Source organism: Oncorhynchus gorbuscha, linkage group LG10 (assembly GCF_021184085.1).
Source record: "Oncorhynchus gorbuscha isolate QuinsamMale2020 ecotype Even-year linkage group LG10, OgorEven_v1.0, whole genome shotgun sequence".
Classification (NCBI taxonomy): domain Eukaryota; kingdom Metazoa; phylum Chordata; class Actinopteri; order Salmoniformes; family Salmonidae; genus Oncorhynchus; species Oncorhynchus gorbuscha.
The window spans coordinates 60247280-60264529 of record NC_060182.1 but is presented as its reverse complement, the minus strand read 5'-3'; the positions used below and the strand labels follow the sequence as shown (position 1 = coordinate 60264529).

The following is a 17250-nucleotide window of genomic DNA, read 5'->3' as shown; positions in this document are numbered from 1 at the left end:
CTGATGTCTTGAGATGTTGCTGCAATATATCCACATAATTTTCCTCCCTCATGATGCCATCTATTTTGTGAAGTGTACCAGTTTCTCCTGCAGCAAAGCACATCCACAAGATGATGCTGCCAGCCCTGTGCTTCACGGTTGGGATGGTGTTCTTCAGCTTGCAAGCCTCCCCCTTTCTCCTCCAAACATAACAATGGTCATTATGGCCAAACAGTTATATTTTTGTTTCATCAGACCAGAGGACATTTATCCAAAAGTACGATGTTGGTCCCCATGTGCAGTTGCAAACCTTAGTCTGGCTTTTTTTAATGGTGGTTTTGGAGCGGTGGCTTCTTCCTTGCTGAGTGGCCTTTCAGGTTATGTTGATATAGGACTTGTTTTACTGTGGATGTACCCGTTTCCTCCAGCATCTTCACAAGGTCCTTTGCTGTTGTTCTGTGATTGATTTGCACCATTCGCACCAAAGTACGTTCATCTCTAGGAAATAGAACGCGTCTCCTTCCTGAGCGGTATGACGGCTGTGTGGTCCCATGGTGTTTATACTAGCGTACTATTGTTTGTACAGATGAACATGGCACCTTCAGGCGTTTGGAAATTGCTCCCAAGGATGAACCAGACTTAGAGGTCTCCAATTTCTTTTCTGAGGTCTTAGTTGATGTCTTTTGATTTTCCCATGATGTCAAGCAAAGAGGCACTGAGTTTGAAGGTAGGCCTTGAAATACATCCACAGGTACACCTCCAATTGACTCAAATGATGTCTATTAGCCTATCAGAAGCTTCTAAAGACATCATTTTCTGGAATTTTCCAAGTTGTTTAAAGGCACAGTCAATTTAGTGTATGTAAACTTCTGACCCACTGGAATTGTGATACAGTGAATTATAAGTGAAATAATCGTTCTGTAAACAATTGTTGGAAAAATTACTTGTGTCGTACACAAAGTAGATGTCCTAACAGACTTGCCAAAACTATAGTTTGTTGACAAGAAATTTGTGGAGTGGTTGAAAAACACATTTTAAATGACTCCAACCTCATGTATGCATGTAGGTGTATGTAAAACTTCCAACTTCAACTGTATAACTACGATGTACTCTAATTGCATGGCTGGTGTGGTCCACTTGTGCAGACTAAATACAGCCTACATATAGCCCAATGTTAAATGCACAAAGCAATTTTCTGGAATCCGCAAAATAAAAACAAGGGTTGGCATTAATCACTTTGTCCCAAATATTCTGTTAACAGCCTTATCACCACATCTACAGTATATCAGGAAAACAAAACTTTTTAATATCAGTTTGAATGTCATAGGTGCCATTTCATAATATGATTTGTGTGGTATGCATACTTTGCATAACCCTGCATTCGGTGACCTGGCCCAGGATGCTGCCTTTGGACACATATCTAGGGTCAGCTTACCCTGCCCAAAACCTTAACCAACAGAAGGTCAAATGCAAGACGGACCATAGATCAGTGTATATGGGTACTCACATGGCGCTGGACATTGGAGAAGTGGACATCAGGGATGAAGAGAACCGGCTGAGTCTCAAAGTCAGTCATCATCTTGAAGGATGTGACATCATTACGCTTCTGAAGGATAGGGACTTTGACGTCACCATCTGTGAAAATGACAAAATGAGACTTGTTGCAAGAATAGATCATAAACTCAGCATAAAAAGAAACGTCCTCTCACTGTCAACTGCGTTTATTTTCAGCAAACTTTTGTAAATATTTGTATGAACATAACAAGTTTCAACAACTGAGACAATATCTGAACAAGTTCCACAGACATGTGACTAACAGAAATGGAATGTGTCCCTGAACAAAGGGGTGTGTCAAAAATCAAAAGTAACAGTCAGTCTCAGCTGCATTAAGTGCTGTGAGATGTTACCCCACTCTTCCACCAAGGCACCTGCAAGTTCAGACATTTCTGGGGGTTGGGGGGGGGCTATCCCTCACCCTCCGATCAAACAGGTCCCAGACATGCTCAGTAGGATTGAGATCCTTCGCTGGCCATGGCAGAACACTGACATTCCTGTCTTGCAGGAAATCACACACAGAACGAGCAGTATGGCTGGTGGCATTGTCATGCTGGAGGGTCATGTCAGGATGAGCCTACAGAAAGGGTACCACATGAGGGAGGAGGATGTCTTCCCTGTAACGCACAGCGTTGAGATTGGCTGCAATGACAACAAGCTCAGTCCGATGATGCTGTGACACACCGCCCCAGACCATGATGGACTCTCCACCTACAAATCGATCCCGCGCCAGAGTATAGGCCTCGGTGTAACACTCATTCCTTCGACAATAAACATGAATCAGACCATCACCCCTGGTGAGACCAAACCACGACTCGTCAGTGAAGAGCAATTTTTGCCAGTCCTGTCTGGTCCAGCGACGGTGGGTTTGTGCCCATAGCGACGTTGTTGCTGGTCATGTCTGGTGAGGACCTGCCTTACAACAGGCCTACAAGCCCTCAGTCCAGCCTCTCTCAGCCTATTGCGGACAGTCTGACCACTGATGAGGGATTGTGCGTTCCTGGTGTAACTCGGTAGTTGTTGTTGCCATCCTGTACCTGTCCCGCAGGTGTGATGTTCGGATGTACCGATCCTGTGCAGATGTTGTTACAAGTGGTTTGCCACTGCGAGGGCGATCAGCTGTCCGTCCTGTCTTCCTGTAACCCTGTCTTAGGCGTCTCACAGTACGGACATTGCAATTTATTGACCTGGCCACATCTGCAGTCCTCATGCCTCCTTGCAGCATGCCCATGGCACGTTCACACAGATGAGCAGGGATCCTGAGCATTTTTCTTTTGGTGTTTTTCAGAGTCAGTAGAAAGGCCTCTTTAGTGTCCTAAGTTTTCATAACTGTGACCTTAATTGCCTACCGTCTGTAAGCTGTTAAGACACTAACGACCGTTCCACAGGTGCATGTTCATTAATTGTTTATGGTTCATTGAACAAACATGGGAAACAGTGTTTAAACCCTTTACAATGAAGATCTGCGAAGTTATTTGGATTTTTACGAATTATCTTTGAAAGACAGGGTCCTGAAAAAGGGACATTTTGGTTGTTGTTGCTGAGTTTATAACACTGAACAAAAATAAACGTAACATGTAAACGGTTGGTCCCATGTAAAATTTCCCATATGCACAAAAAGCTGATGCGTGTGTGTGTGTGTGTGTGTGTGTGTGTGCCTACGTGAGTCTATGCTCAGTGGGCACTCACATGCTCCCATACTGGCGCCGAGGTCAGTGCACTTGCCCTTCCTACGAGACTGCTTCCTCTCCTCGTCTCGGATCTTCCTCTCAGCTCCTTTGTCACAGAACACCTTGATCTGGCAGAAGGCTCGGTGGATTGGCTTGTTGCTGCGGTTGTTGTAGCTATAGGTGTCTATCTGCAGGTTCAGAGGAAGGCCCTTCACCCCCTTCTGGGAGGAGAAGTCTGTGCTGAGGCAGTTGACCGAGATGAAGATCTGAGGAAGAAGATTTAGGATGTTGTTTTTAAGTGGTCATTTCAGTTGTTGGGTAATTCGGGGGGGGGGGGGGGGGGGGGTTGTAACATTGCCTCACTATGTTAAACACCATAGTGATTGTGCACAATGCATGGTACAGTATCTTACACTTTTATACCCTGTTCATCCGGTATAAAACCTGACTGATGTTCCATGCACAGTAAATGAGGTCATATTTATTCAAGAGCATTCCCACTGGTTCTACTCCCATTGAATTCTAAGGAGCACAGGATCTCTTTGTCCGGTTCCTTGTTTATGGACGCGCCGTCTTCACTGAACCAGTGTGTGTCTCCCTCGTTTGGGAGACCGTGGTAATTACACGTCGACTCAGTTCTACAGACAACCACTAATACAAGGCTTTGCTGAAAGCAATTTCAATACGTGGCTTTCTTTAGAATGTACGGTTTCGTTATGCTTACTTAATATTCTAACCGCTACACAGACATTTTAACTTAAAGGTTGCACAGATATCATGTAGTCACAACTGTTCATTTCTATAATGACATGGTAACTATATATTAACTACATTTTGTAGTTTTTGCTATTACTCAATCTCCAGTAAAGATGATCTCCTCGTACAATGAGCTATTCTCGTGATCCTAGGAGTATGTCCTATCAAGAAGCTCAAAAAGTGTGAACATTTGGGAAAGGCTGCTCCTACTTCGGTTTCACTTCAGTCTTCAGAGTAAACGGTGTGCGAGCCTTCGTTTCAAATCACCAGAGGGCAAAGCGAGAGAAGGTAAAGCGTCTCAAACACACACGCGCACGTACGTACACAAATGCAGTGACTAAGTGTCCCATCAGTCTTACACATCATCCTTAGTGCGAAACCTTACACCTGGCTCATCAGTGGTTCTTACAAAACAGGCAGTGTGGTGCGTACACAAAGGTGATTGTACACAGTACAAACAGGTGATTACACAGTACACACACACAAGGATGAACATCCTCTATCCTATGGACACAGGCCTCGGGTCACAAGATGAGAAGACCCACATCCTGGTTATGCGTGTGTGTGTGTGTGTGTGTGTGTCCCTCAGGGGATCGAGGGGATAGATGAATTGTCGTGTCTGCCCGTCTATTTGTTAACCTAATTCTGTTAGCATCCCAGTCAAACTGTCGAACGGTCAACAGTAGCAGTGTCATAGCACCACACGAACACAAAGCGCCAGCTAAAACCTCCGGGAGGTTGACAGTTGACGCCATCCCTCACAACCAAACAGACTGGTCAGGGACAGTGAAATACTGCTCTTGCCTCGAACCCGGTCGGACAGGATTCCATCGCTAGCTGTCAAATTCAGTTTTCTGCCCCCCTGCCGTGTTTCCTCATTCCAACTCCCATTGTTCGGCTCGGCTTAGCCCCGAAGGCCTCCCTTTTACGCGCATCACTTCAGCTCAACAATGGGGATGACAGGTAAAACGAGTCAAGAATGTGGTCTCAACGGCAGACAAACACCTACCTCTGCAGCTATAGGCTACCTCCGACCTGTGTCTATGCAACCGAAACACCCAGCACACAGGAGAAACTCCCTTAGGAACAATAAACATATTTATTCTTCGATCAAAACTCGAGGGACCCCTTCCATAATCGGCATTTAGAAGAAAATAAAAAAGGACAAAGCATGTGACGATATCTTTTTGACAAATTGGTCCGAATCACCTGACATCTTTGATGGCCAAGACACATCCTTACCTCTAGATCAAGGAAATGCAGTCTATTTTTGGAAGAGTCTTCTGCCGCTGTCACAAAGAATGTTTATGGTTTATTAAGGAAGTAGTGATCAGGTTTACACCTAATCCTTCAAAAACACTTATAATATAATAATAATAATAAATGCCATTTAGCAGACGGTTTTATCCAAAGCGACTTACAGTCATGTGTGCATACATTCTACGTATGGGTGGTCCCGGGGATCGAACCCACTACCCTGGCATTACAAGCGCCATGCTCTACCAACTGAGCTACAGAAGGACCACATTATTTTTAAGGCAAAGATCTGTCCTCACATTCCCCATAATCCCTAGCCGCGTCCTCAGAGCATGAGCAGAACAGCTGGCTGGAGTGTTTACGAACATATTCAATCTCTCCCTGTCCCAGTCTGCTCTCCCTACTTGCTTCAAGATGTCCACCATTGTTCCTGTACCCAAGAAAGCGAAGGTAACTGAACTAAATGACTATCGCCCCATAGCACTCACTTCCGTCATCATGAAGTGCTTTGAGAGGCTAGTTAAGGATCATATCACCTCCACCTTACCCGACACCTTAGACCCACTGCAATTTGTCACAATGCCCCAATAGATCCACAGTTTATGCCATTTTCCATCGCACTGCCCTATCCCATCTGGACAAGAGGAATACCTATGTAAGAATGCTGTTCATTCACTACAGCTCAGCCTTCAACCCCATAGTACTCACCAAGCTCATCATTAAACTTGACGCCCTGGGTTTGAACCCCACCCTGTGCAACTGGGTCTTGGACTTCCCGACGGGCCGCCCCACAGGTGGTGAAGGTAGGCAACGACACCTCCACTACAGGGGCCCCACAAGGGTGTGTGCACAGCTCCCTCCTGTACTCCCTGTTCACCCATGACACACTTCCAACTCGATCATCAAGTTTGCAGACTACACAACAGTGGTAGGCCTGATTACCTACAACGACAATATAGCCCTGGTGGAGTGGTGCCAGATAAATAACCTCTCCCTCAACGTCAACAAAATGAAGGAGATGATCGTAGACTTCAGGAGACAGCAAAGGGAGCACGCTCCTGTCCACATAAACGTGGCCGCCGTGGAGAAGATGGAACGCTTCAAGTTCCTCAGCGTACACATCACTGACAATCTGAAATGGTCCACCCACACAGTGTGGTGAAGGCGCAACAGTGCCTCTTCAACCACAGGAGGCGGTTGAAAAACATTGGGCTTGGCCCCTAAGACCCTCACAAACCTTGACAAATACACCATTGAGAGCATCCTGTTGGGCTGTGTCACCGCCTGGTACAGCAACAGCACCATCCGCAAGGCTCTCCAGAGGGTGGTGCGGTCTGCCCAGCGCTTCACCAGGGGCACACTGCCTGCCTTCCAGGACATCTATAACACCCGTTGGTACAGGAAGGCCCAGAAGATCATTAAGGTCCTCAACCACCCGAGCCACAGCCTGTTCACCCCGCTATCATCCAGAAGGTGAGGTCAGTACAGGTGCATCAAAGCTGGGGCAAAGAGATACAATCTGTTTTTCAATCTCAAGGACATCAGACTGTTAAGCCATCACTAGCCAGCCTCCACCCTGCCCAGAACTTAGTCACTGTCAGTAGCCGGCTACCACCCAGTTGCTCAACCCTGCCCCTTAGAGCCTGCTACCCTATGTACATAGATAAGGAACACTGGTCACTTAAATAAATGTTTACTTACTGTTTTACCCATTTTATATGTATATACTTCCTTCTAGTCAAGGCCATCCTATATAACTACTATTCTATCCTATGTATCCTTCAGATATACTACATATTCTATCCATATACTGTCCACAATGTCCATATATACATACACACACCGTTCAAAAGTTTGAGTTACTGGGAAATGTCCTTGTTTTCCATGAAAAAAATACATGAAATAATTTGCAAAATGAATAAGAAATATAGTCAAGAAGTTGACAAGGTTATAAATAATGATTTTTAATTGAAATAATAATTGTGTCCTTCAAACTTTGCTTTCGTCAAAGAATCCATTTGCAGCATTGCAGACCTTTGGCATTCTAGTTGTCAATTTGTTGAGGTAATCTGAAGAGATTTCACTCCATGCTTCCTGAAGCACCTCCCACAAATTGGATTGGCTTGATGGGCATTTCTTACGGACCATACGATGAAGCTGCTCCCACAACAGCTCAATAGTGTTGAGATCCGGTGACTGTGCGGGCCACTCCATTATAGACAGAATACCAGCTGACTGCTTCTTCCCTAAATAGATATTGCATAATTTGGAGCTGTGCTTTGGGTCATTGTCTTGTTGTAGGAGGAAATTGGCTCCAATTAAGCGCCGTCCACAGGGTATGGCATGGTGTTGCAAAATGGAGTGATAGCACTCCATCAAGATTCCTTTTACACTGTACAAATCTCCCACTTTACCAGCACCAAAGCACCCCAGATCACCACATTGCCTCCACCATGCTTGACAGATGGTGTCAAGCACTCCTCCAGCATCTTTACATTTTTTCTGCATCTCACAACTGTTCTTCTTTGTGATCCGAACACCTCAAACTTAAGATTAGTCCATAACACTTTTTTCCTATCTTCCTGACCAGTGTCTGTTTTTTTTGCCCATCTTAATCTTTTATTTTTATTGGCCAGTCTGAGATATGGCTTTTTCTTTGCAACGCTGCCTAGAAGGCCAGCATCCCAGAGTGCTGAAAATTACATCATGTCTTTAGAAGCTTCTGATAGGCTAATTGACATCATTTGAGTCAATTGGAGGTGTACCTGTGGATGTATTTCAAGGCCTACCTTCAAACTCAGTGCCTCTTTGATTGACATCATGGGAAAATCAAAAGAAATCAGCAAAGACCTCAGAAAAAAAATGTAGTCTGGTTCATCCTTGGGAGGAATTTCCAAATGCCTGAAGGTGCCATGTTAATCTGTACAAACAATAGTACGCAAGTAGAAACACCATGGGACCACGCAGCCATCATTCCGCTCAGGAAGGAGATGCATTCTGTCTCCTAGAGATTAACGTACTTTGGTGCGAAAAGTGCAAATCAATCCCAGAACTTCAGCAAAGGACCTTGTGAAGATGCTGGAGGAAACAGGTACACAGTATCTATATCCACAGGACAACGAGTCCTATATCAACATAACCTAAAAGGCCGCTCAGCAAGGAAGAAGCCACTGCTCCAAAACGGCCCTAAAAAAGCCAGACTAAGGTTTGCAACTGCACATGGGGACAAGGATCGTACTTTTTGTAGAAATGTCAACTGGTCTGAAGAAACAAAAATAGAACTGTTTGGCCATAATGACCATCATTATGTTTGGAGGAAAAAGGGGGAGGCTTGCAAGCTGAAGAACACCATCCCAACCCTGAAGCACGGGGGTGGCAGCATCATCTTGTAGGGGTGATTTGCTGCAGGAGGGACTGGTGCACTTCACAAAATAGATGGCGTCATGCGGGAGGAAAATTATGTGGATATATTGCAGCAACATCTCAAGACATCAGTCAGGAAGTTCAAGCTTGGTCACAAATGGGTCTTACAAATGGACAATGACCCCAAGCATACTTCCAAAGTTGTGGCAAAATGGCTTAAGGTCAACAAAGTCAAGGTATTGGAGTGGCCATCACAAAGCCCTGACCTCAATCCCATAGAAAATGTGTGTGCGAGCAAGGAGGCCTACAAACCTGACTCAGTTACACCAGCTATGTCAGGAGGAATGGGCCAAAATTCACCCAACTTATTGTGGGAAGCTTGTGGAATGCTTCCCAAAATGCTTGACCCAAAGTAAACAATTTAAAGGCAATGCTACCAAATACTAATTGAGTGTATGTGAACTTCTGACCCACTGGGAATGTGATGAAAGAAATCAAAGCTGAAATAAATAATTATCTCTACTATTATTCTGAAATTTAAACATTCTTAGAATAAAGTGGTGATCCTAACTGACCTAAAACAGGTCAATCTTACTAGGATTAAATCTAGGATTAATCCGGACTCTTGACATTGATCGTCCTAATATTTCTATATTTCTCAATTCCATTATTTTACTTTTAGATGTGTGTACTGTTAGACATTACTGCACAGTTGGAGCTAGGAACACAAGCATTTCGCTACACCCGCAATAGCATCTGCTAAATATGTGTATGCGACCAATATAATTTGATTTGCTGTGTTCTAAGGAAAATCAAGTTGCCCTACAACTTTCTCTCCAACTCCCTTATTCCTCACATTTCCTGTCTCACCTTAGCCTCCTCGTTGATGTCCCAGGTGAAGGATATGGCATTGTAGGAGATCTCCTCAATGTTGCTGATGGTGTTGAAGCTCTCCTTGTAGTCAGCTGGGAAGCACAGGACACATAATGGACTGCACTGTTAGCATTGACATTAGACTTTTAAATGAAAAAGGGCTGTGGTGGTGGCTAAGTTATGAAACTAAGTTGGCTAAGTGGATGTATGGAGAGGCGGAAGGAGACTTCTGATATTTTATTGGAGGAAGGATGGCAATATTTGAAGGATATGGTTGATTTCATTGTCATTGTCTTAGGAGAGTTGCAGAAGAGTGAAGTGCAGGTCAGTAGCTTGTTTTAGACACAACTACTGAAAATGTGCTCCCGCCCTGGTGAAGACCCATCCCACAACTTAGCGGTTTGATAAACAAACAAGCTTTTTATCCTCAAAAGGTGTTGATTTTTTTTTTTTAAAAGCTCCAACTGTGGCATTGGCCTTCTTGTCTCGCATTATCGTTAAGTCTTTCAGAAATGTTTTCCAAATAACACAATAAATTGGGAAATCTAGGTGCTTGGTTCTCCAACTTTACGTTCTGACCAATCCCAACCAACTTCCTAACTAGGATTCACCAATACACTTTCACACCTTGGCCTATAGCCCTATACTACAAACCACACGATTTTAAGTAGGGTTCCTCTACGCTTCTGACTGACTGACTACTTTAATCCAAAGCAAGCAGAGTACCAGCAGTTACCTTTCGCCCGTAGTCCTTCCATCAAAGTCAGACTGCAAGTGAAACAATGTACTTTCCTCTGTCGAGCAGAACAAACCTTTCTTTTCGCAGTGTGTGCATGCAGAGTAAGATTGATCAGTCTACCTCCAGAGAACTAAGTTGCTGTATTGTCCTGACAGGGAGCCACCATGGGTCCCAGTTTACACAGGTATCATTAACAAACAGGGCAACTGGCCCTGTCCCATTTCCACCCACACCCTCATCCAATCAGGTGTACTGTTCTAAAGCGGTTTGTTCAGATTCAACCAATGAGAACATGGCCTGTATTCATAAAGAGTCTCAGAATATTATTCATGAATAAGATGACGATTATATGGAGTAGGGAGGACCTGATCCTAGATCAGATCTACTCTGAGACACTTTTTGAATACAGGCCCAGTTTATCGTCATTGGGTGGATCTGTCTGTCTGGCTCCTTGGCTAGCTGGCTGCCTCTCCTTGAGCTGAGACAGAGACAGCATGTGACAGGAGGGAGGAAATGGAGGGTGATTGGTTGCACAACAAGTCAGGGAACAACAGTGAATCACACCAGTGGTATTGCAGGACGGTAAGAGTGTTAGGTAGATATGATCAAATGCATTCATTACCATTCAGGCAGTACTTCCGGAGACTTTATGTGACATAAGAAACTGCGGACTGATTTAATAAGCATTTGTAATGCCAATTTTGCACCTGTTATTTCCCCGTGGTAATAAAAACAGGTTCATGAACAACCTTTAAGGGTAAAGCAATTCATGTTTTAGACAGTTTTTTTTTTTGCTTTTCTTTGGAAAACTTGTCGTAACTGGTGCTTCGCACCGTAAATCTGGCCTTGAATGGATTCGTTAGGCCTTTAAACTCCCCTTTAAGAGTTCTTGTGGAGATTTGTGTGATGTAGACTACAGTATTGGCTCTCACCAATATCAAGACACCTCTGCTTGGCTGTGTGCTGTCTGGAGTGCCAGTACTTCCAGTGCTTCAGTTGGTCGTCTCTGCACTTCTCTTCCCCGAACACCACCATCACCACACTCTAAAATGGGGCACACAATCCCAGAGCCATCAAACATGTGAGCTCAACAGACACATTCAATTTAACGAGATCAGACCTGTTAGTAGCTAAAAAGCTACTATTAGCATAATAGCTAACAACGAGCCTAAGATTTCTCTGTTTGTTCCGGTCTAACTTTTCACCAGAGGTATCTTCTAAAACGAGAGACCTACTCAGATCATGTGTTGGTACTTGAACGATGAGCTAGCTTGGTGGTGTGGTCTTACCCTGACTTTGCTGATGGGGTGGCGGAGCAGCTTGCTGTTGTCTATCTCCTTGAGGCTGATGGGGTAGAACTGGCCCTTGTTCAGGTACGTCATGGTGCCGTCACCGGTCTTCTGACGCAGCGACTTGGAAGCCTCCACGGTGTACTCAAAATTATTCCTAATAGAAAAATAAGCATTGGTTACAATAGTACATTTGTATTTTCCTTTAGGGAAAAGAGTAGCCTGAAATCCAGACCTGTTTTGTGTTGACATTCCACTACTTGTACTCTGTCATATGTTTGGCACAAAACAGGTCTGGATTTCAGGCTAGGGAAAGGGAAGGCCTACACATTTAGGCCACACTCATCAAGCCCTTCCCATTGACCAAATCCTCATAGTGTCACAGAGGCCCTTGTTAACATTGGGTTTGGCATTGTGCCTTTTACACTGAGGGAATCTGGTGACTCCCAGGTAACTGTAGTGAATGAGGCTATTCTCGGGAGTCTTCTATCAGGGCCTATCATGGCGACGGCGGGCGGCCGGCGGGCTTACCCCGGCACGGTGTCAAAAGCGCTGTATTCCTCCGGCGCGATGGAGGCCAGGCGTAACTGGAGATCCCCTGGGAAGGAGAACACCTGCGGAACACAAAGAGGAGAGTGGGAGAGGGGCTGGATTTAGACAAGCATCCACGACGAGGCCGTACCTAGTGCTTTCAGGGGTTAAAGGGAGTCTAGGGAGCTCTCTCTCTCTCTCCCTCTCGCTTGCCCTCTTCCCTTCCAATCCCTCCCTCCCCTGTGTGAAGGGGTTTGCGTTGGGTTATCCCTTTCCAAGGTAATCCCCCTCCAGGTTAAATAGAGAAAGAGCGAGAGGAGAGAAGAGAGAAAGGGCTTGGGCTATTGTAGAAGGGAAATAGTACTGCACTTTATTGTGTGGGCGAGACAATGGCATAACAACACGCTGGTCTGCTATTTTGGCATGTTCAAATAAAACAGGGAGGGTTGAGACCCACCGTTGTAGGCTCCAGAGGCTCAGGTAAAAAGGGTCATGTCTGACAGGGGAGAGAGATATAGTGGGGGAGGGGTGGGGTTTAGATTAGAGAAGAGGCTATTGGATTCTTGCTGTTGTGTATGTGTAACACACCTCTTGGGAACTGTCCTTATAGTTCTCTGGGAAGGTGGAGTCGGGGGTGCGGGTCTGAGTGCTGGGGCTGAACTGGCTGTGGGTGAGCTGCCGGGCGAACTCCACCGTGTGGCTGTCGGACTCAGAGCAGTGGTTGGGGACTGTGACAGAGAAGCCATTGGAGGAGCCCTCCATCTTGATGTTGGGGTAGTTGGGGACGGCGGCGATGGAGACGGTGACAGTGGTGTCCGGGGAGGGGAAAGGGACTCCCCTCTTGTTGTCCTGGCCATGCAGCTGGTTGGGCAGGAGAATGTTAAAGGGGCCCTTCAAAACCTGGATCCTGCTCTCCGCTGACACCATTGAAGTCTCTTGCAGGGGGGCCATCAAATGCCTGAGCAAGAACAATTAAAGAACAGGGCAGGTAAAATGTCAGGGGTTTAATTTAATATGAAATAAGGACCATAGACAGTGTGGTGGCAAGGTCTCACACACACACACACACGGCAAATTCTGGTTTGTAAAAGGGATGTTATACCTACATGTACCTTTTGTTGGGATCTACATCAGAGCCCAGGGACTCTGTCTTGGTCTGAGATATTGTTCTCTTCTCCCGGGGAACCTGCATGGGAAGGTAAACACAGCCGCTGTGTGAGTCTGACCACATCCAAAAGCACCATCTCGGTCTACATGGAAAACTAAATGACAATCAGTCTGTGCTGTGGCTGCTTCACAAGTGAAGTCTGCAAGACACAGGTCTTAAGTAAAGCTATTTCAGTCGTTTAGTTTATAGACCGTACTAGTGGATATGGGTTTAAAAAACATGAATGAACACATTGGTTCAAATTGTGTGATTGTCATTTTGATGCTCGCCAAGTAGGGTGCTTATTTGTGCTTATCTGTGCTGCTTTTAACAATCAATTGATAATAATCAATTACAGTGCAGCCATAACCTTACAGGAGTGTCATGACACATGTGTGGGAACACAGTGTCTGTACCGGTAACAACCAGCATTGGTTCGGTCACTTCTATGTTACCTTGTAGTAGTCGTAGAGCAGGCCCAGGGCTGCGGCGCTGTCTTCGTCACCGTTGATGCTCATCATGGCCTTGGTGGCGGCCGTCAGGGGGTTCTCCAGGAACGACTTCCACGCCTCGTCCTCGTTGGTGAATGGCCGGCGCTGACCGTAGCTGGGCTCATTCTGCAGCACCAGGACTGCCCTCTTACTGGCGGGGGCGGGGGGGGGGGGGTTAGGAGGAGTGCCGTCACAATGTAATGGGAGAAACTCATGTGCTACATACCAGTAGCTGCATGATAATCATAATAAAAAGCTACGCGTTAAAGATGGACTGAGTTATAAATGTGTAGTTAACAGATCCCTGTTTTTCTACCTGGTCTTTTCATAATCAGACATACGCCAGACTAACAGCACATACATCACCAGACAGTCAGAGCAACAATCAATGCCTTGTTCACAACCGACTAACAGGTTGGAGAGATCAACAGTGTCACACTTTATCTTCCAGACCTGTTGTACAAGCAAGACGATTGCGCAACAAATCTCAGCAACTTGTGAGACTATGGCGTCTCTCGGAGGAGAGAACCTCTACTGGCTCTTCCAGTGTGACAGCTCATGGTGATCAACAGTTTTTTATTGGTTACCCGTCTGTTATCTACACAGAAGGATCTAGTGCAACATTCCAGGGTTTACCAGACTGGGTTGTTGTTTAATTTCTAGAGAACCTGTTTGAGAACATTTATCGCTGTCGTCATCATCATCATCACACCAAGCTTAACTGAATACTCTCCCATAGAAAGCAAATTACACATCATTAAACTCAGACAGTCAGGGTCTAAGAGGAACTAGACACCTTCTTCTGGCATTTAGTGAAGGAGATAGTTGGAATGGGGGGGGGGGGTGTATAAGAATAAGAAATCAATACAAATCTTATTCTTCTAGGACTTGATAAGGCACCTTTTAGGGCTTCACCATTGTATTATCAGAAGCAATGCAGGCTTTCTGTCAATTGCGGGTGAAGGCCAAACTTGGAATAGTGCAGTATGTGTTATATGGTCACACAATTATTCAGTAGTTTTCTTTTTAGCCACATTATTTTACAGTCACAAACAGAACCCTAGATCTTTCAAGTGGGATGTGGGAACAACATTGAAAGTGCAAACAAAGACGACTTCTCAGACCTAAAGGCTACACTAGGCATATTTCTTTCTTTCAATAAATATATATCTATATATCTATGATCCTAGAAAATAAAGGGTCGTGTGAGATAAGACACTTATAGCTTTTCTATCTTCAATTCACATGAACGCTTCTCCAGAGTGGCACACACTGAATTTACGGATTGATTTCCCTTTGCTTCTAAGCTATAGTTGCTACAGCAAATGCTTTTATTCTGGCTGGTTAATGTCAATGTATTATTAATAATCCAATATCTAATTGTTTCATTCACGAACTGTTTCCCGGGTAAAATTGAGGCGTTAGTGATTTTGCAACCCGATAGATTCGCTATTAACTGGCAATATAATTAATAGGATACGCAATAACGTTACATTGTTAAAACAAATGAGCATGAGCGATTTTATACTTGGATAAAAAAAAAATTGAATTGGACACTGGATAAATAGCGTAGTCTACATTGCTTTTCCAGAAAGGTTGAAGAGGAACCCCTATTGCCTCTCACACCGGCCTAAATTACACATTTTAAAATGTGGAATTACATTAAAAAGATATTTATAGGCACCCCCCCCCTCCCTTTCAACAATGGCCTGTTTGTGAATATCAAAATCCCTTCTTTTTACAAAAAATATACATTCACCATCTCAATCAACTAAATAATTATGTCAGAAGAAATTATTCGTCCAGTGACTGTATGTCTGTCTGCAATACAGCGGAGAGAAAGCTTGCTTACAATGTTCCTTTGACTATGGTGGCCAACGCCTAACAGGTGTACGATTTCACTGGAGTCAGTCTCATTGTCATTGCCCTCAGACAAAATACATCCACATTTGACCACTTTTGAGCAAAGATTAAAAATATAATAAAAATTATACAAATAATTATTCATATTGTTTTGGATTAAAATGCCATTTCTGATTAGAAATGTCATTACAAGCATGGATTAGGAATCACAGTGCATTTTAAACCTAAAATAAATTGGAAAATATATGGATGGCTCAACTTCAATAAAGTAGCCTAAAACAATAGGTAAAACGTATGCCTCGCTAAGGTAAAGCCAAATCAAACACCTCCAGGGGCATTAAGGCGAATTTCTTCAAATTAAAGTCTAATCACATAATCAAATAATGAACCGCACATCAAGAACACACACGGAACGGCAGAAGGTTGCTCGGAACAGGCGCCTGATCTAGCACGACAGGTGGAGAGATACAGTACACCTGTGCCGTACAGGCTGGAACACGACAAGTGAAACTGCTTGTAAAGCTCTCAATGGCGCTCTCACGGATCCCAAGCACGATAAATACAGATATTGAATCATACTCGTTTTGGCAGACAGGCAAAAAGTACACTTTCCCACAGTCCAGGGAACTCTTATTAGAATCGACCTGCACCAGGTAAACCCCCCTCAAAAACAGTCAAATATCGACGGGTCATTATTGCACCAGAGTAGAGAATGCAGTATGAGTTCAACACGTTGGTTCCGCTGGACTTCCAGTCGTGATTGAAAAACACTTACTTGTCATGCTCCTGTGACATCTCGGTTGGTGGAACTGGACTTTCTAGTTAGTACTGTAAATCCGATCCGTCTTCTTTCCCCAGAAAAACCAAATTACGACTTGAGATGAGGGCCACAGTAAAAGTGTCCTGAACGGGTTTTGTCGGCTTTTCTCGCTTTTGGGGTATAGTGTGAGAATATGAGGCCGGTTTTACCTGTGACAGGGCATCGGATTGGATTACAACGCGGTAAGGGGTGGAGCTCAATACTCATTAACATGTGTTGGTACTTTGTATTGCTCTACCTGTGGGCTTGGTTAATTAAGAGAGTAAGACAATGTGGAAGAGAGTGACACAGAAAGTGACAGAATTAAAGGTGACCCACAATGCAGTGCTTTTATTGTAGCCTATACTGTCTATCACAATTTGTATTATTTTAGGATAAGAAAATGCTCAATTCTACTTTGCATACATGTTGATTTAAGATAACCATCAAGCTATAGAAGAACTACATGGTGCAACCAGCTTCAGCACTTAATTAGACCTCACTTGTGTGAACTGATTGATTGCTTTAGCTAACAGCAGGCAACTTAAGAGGCATATCAGAGTGTCTGGGGTCAAGCTCACCAAAGGCTTGTAGGGTGATAATACTATAATAATTTTGGGGGTGCTTATATTTGTCCTGTTACACACAAGTGTGTAATGGTAATGTGTGTTTGTTTTTTAATATCCTAACTCTCCCTGAGACACCAATAGGGTTATGGTTAAATGCCTTGCTCAAGTGCACAGAGACAGATGTTTTTTGTTTTTTTTCCTTGTCGGCTCTGGTAAACAAACCTGGAACCTTTCAGGTTACTGGCCCAACGCTCTAACCTCAAGGCTACCTGATGGGATATTTAGTAGGGCTTGACTTGGACTGAAATAGGTGTAGGTACTCATTTTGGGTGCTGGTATAGTTTATATTTAGGTGCAGGAATTCCACAAT

At 44.3% G+C, this 17250-nt stretch overlaps 1 protein-coding gene across 8 annotated transcripts in view; it reads right to left on the bottom strand.

Annotated features, from left to right (window-relative positions):
* Window positions 1-16460, bottom strand: part of LOC124046307 (grainyhead-like protein 1 homolog) — a 32894-nt gene extending 16434 nt beyond the window's left edge. For 2 of the 8 annotated variants that reach the window (XM_046366536.1, XM_046366538.1), the window contains exons 1-10: window positions 16288-16459; window positions 13614-13800; window positions 13124-13197; window positions 12600-12969; window positions 12012-12094; window positions 11481-11637; window positions 11124-11235; window positions 9450-9544; window positions 3259-3469; window positions 1487-1614 (exon numbers count right to left, since the gene is read on the bottom strand). In XM_046366536.1, coding sequence (XP_046222492.1) covers window positions 1487-1614; window positions 3259-3469; window positions 9450-9544; window positions 11124-11235; window positions 11481-11637; window positions 12012-12094; window positions 12600-12969; window positions 13124-13197; window positions 13614-13800; window positions 16288-16307 — 1437 coding nt within the window. In that variant the 5' untranslated portion in view covers window positions 16308-16459. Of the gene's footprint in view, window positions 1-1486; window positions 1615-3222; window positions 3470-9449; window positions 9545-11123; window positions 11236-11480; window positions 11638-12011; window positions 12095-12599; window positions 12970-13117; window positions 13198-13613; window positions 13801-16287 lie in introns of all 8 variants that reach the window. The other 6 variants (XM_046366531.1, XM_046366532.1, XM_046366535.1 and 3 more) reach the window with 5 other exon arrangements.
* Window positions 16461-17250: the final 790 nt, after the last annotated feature.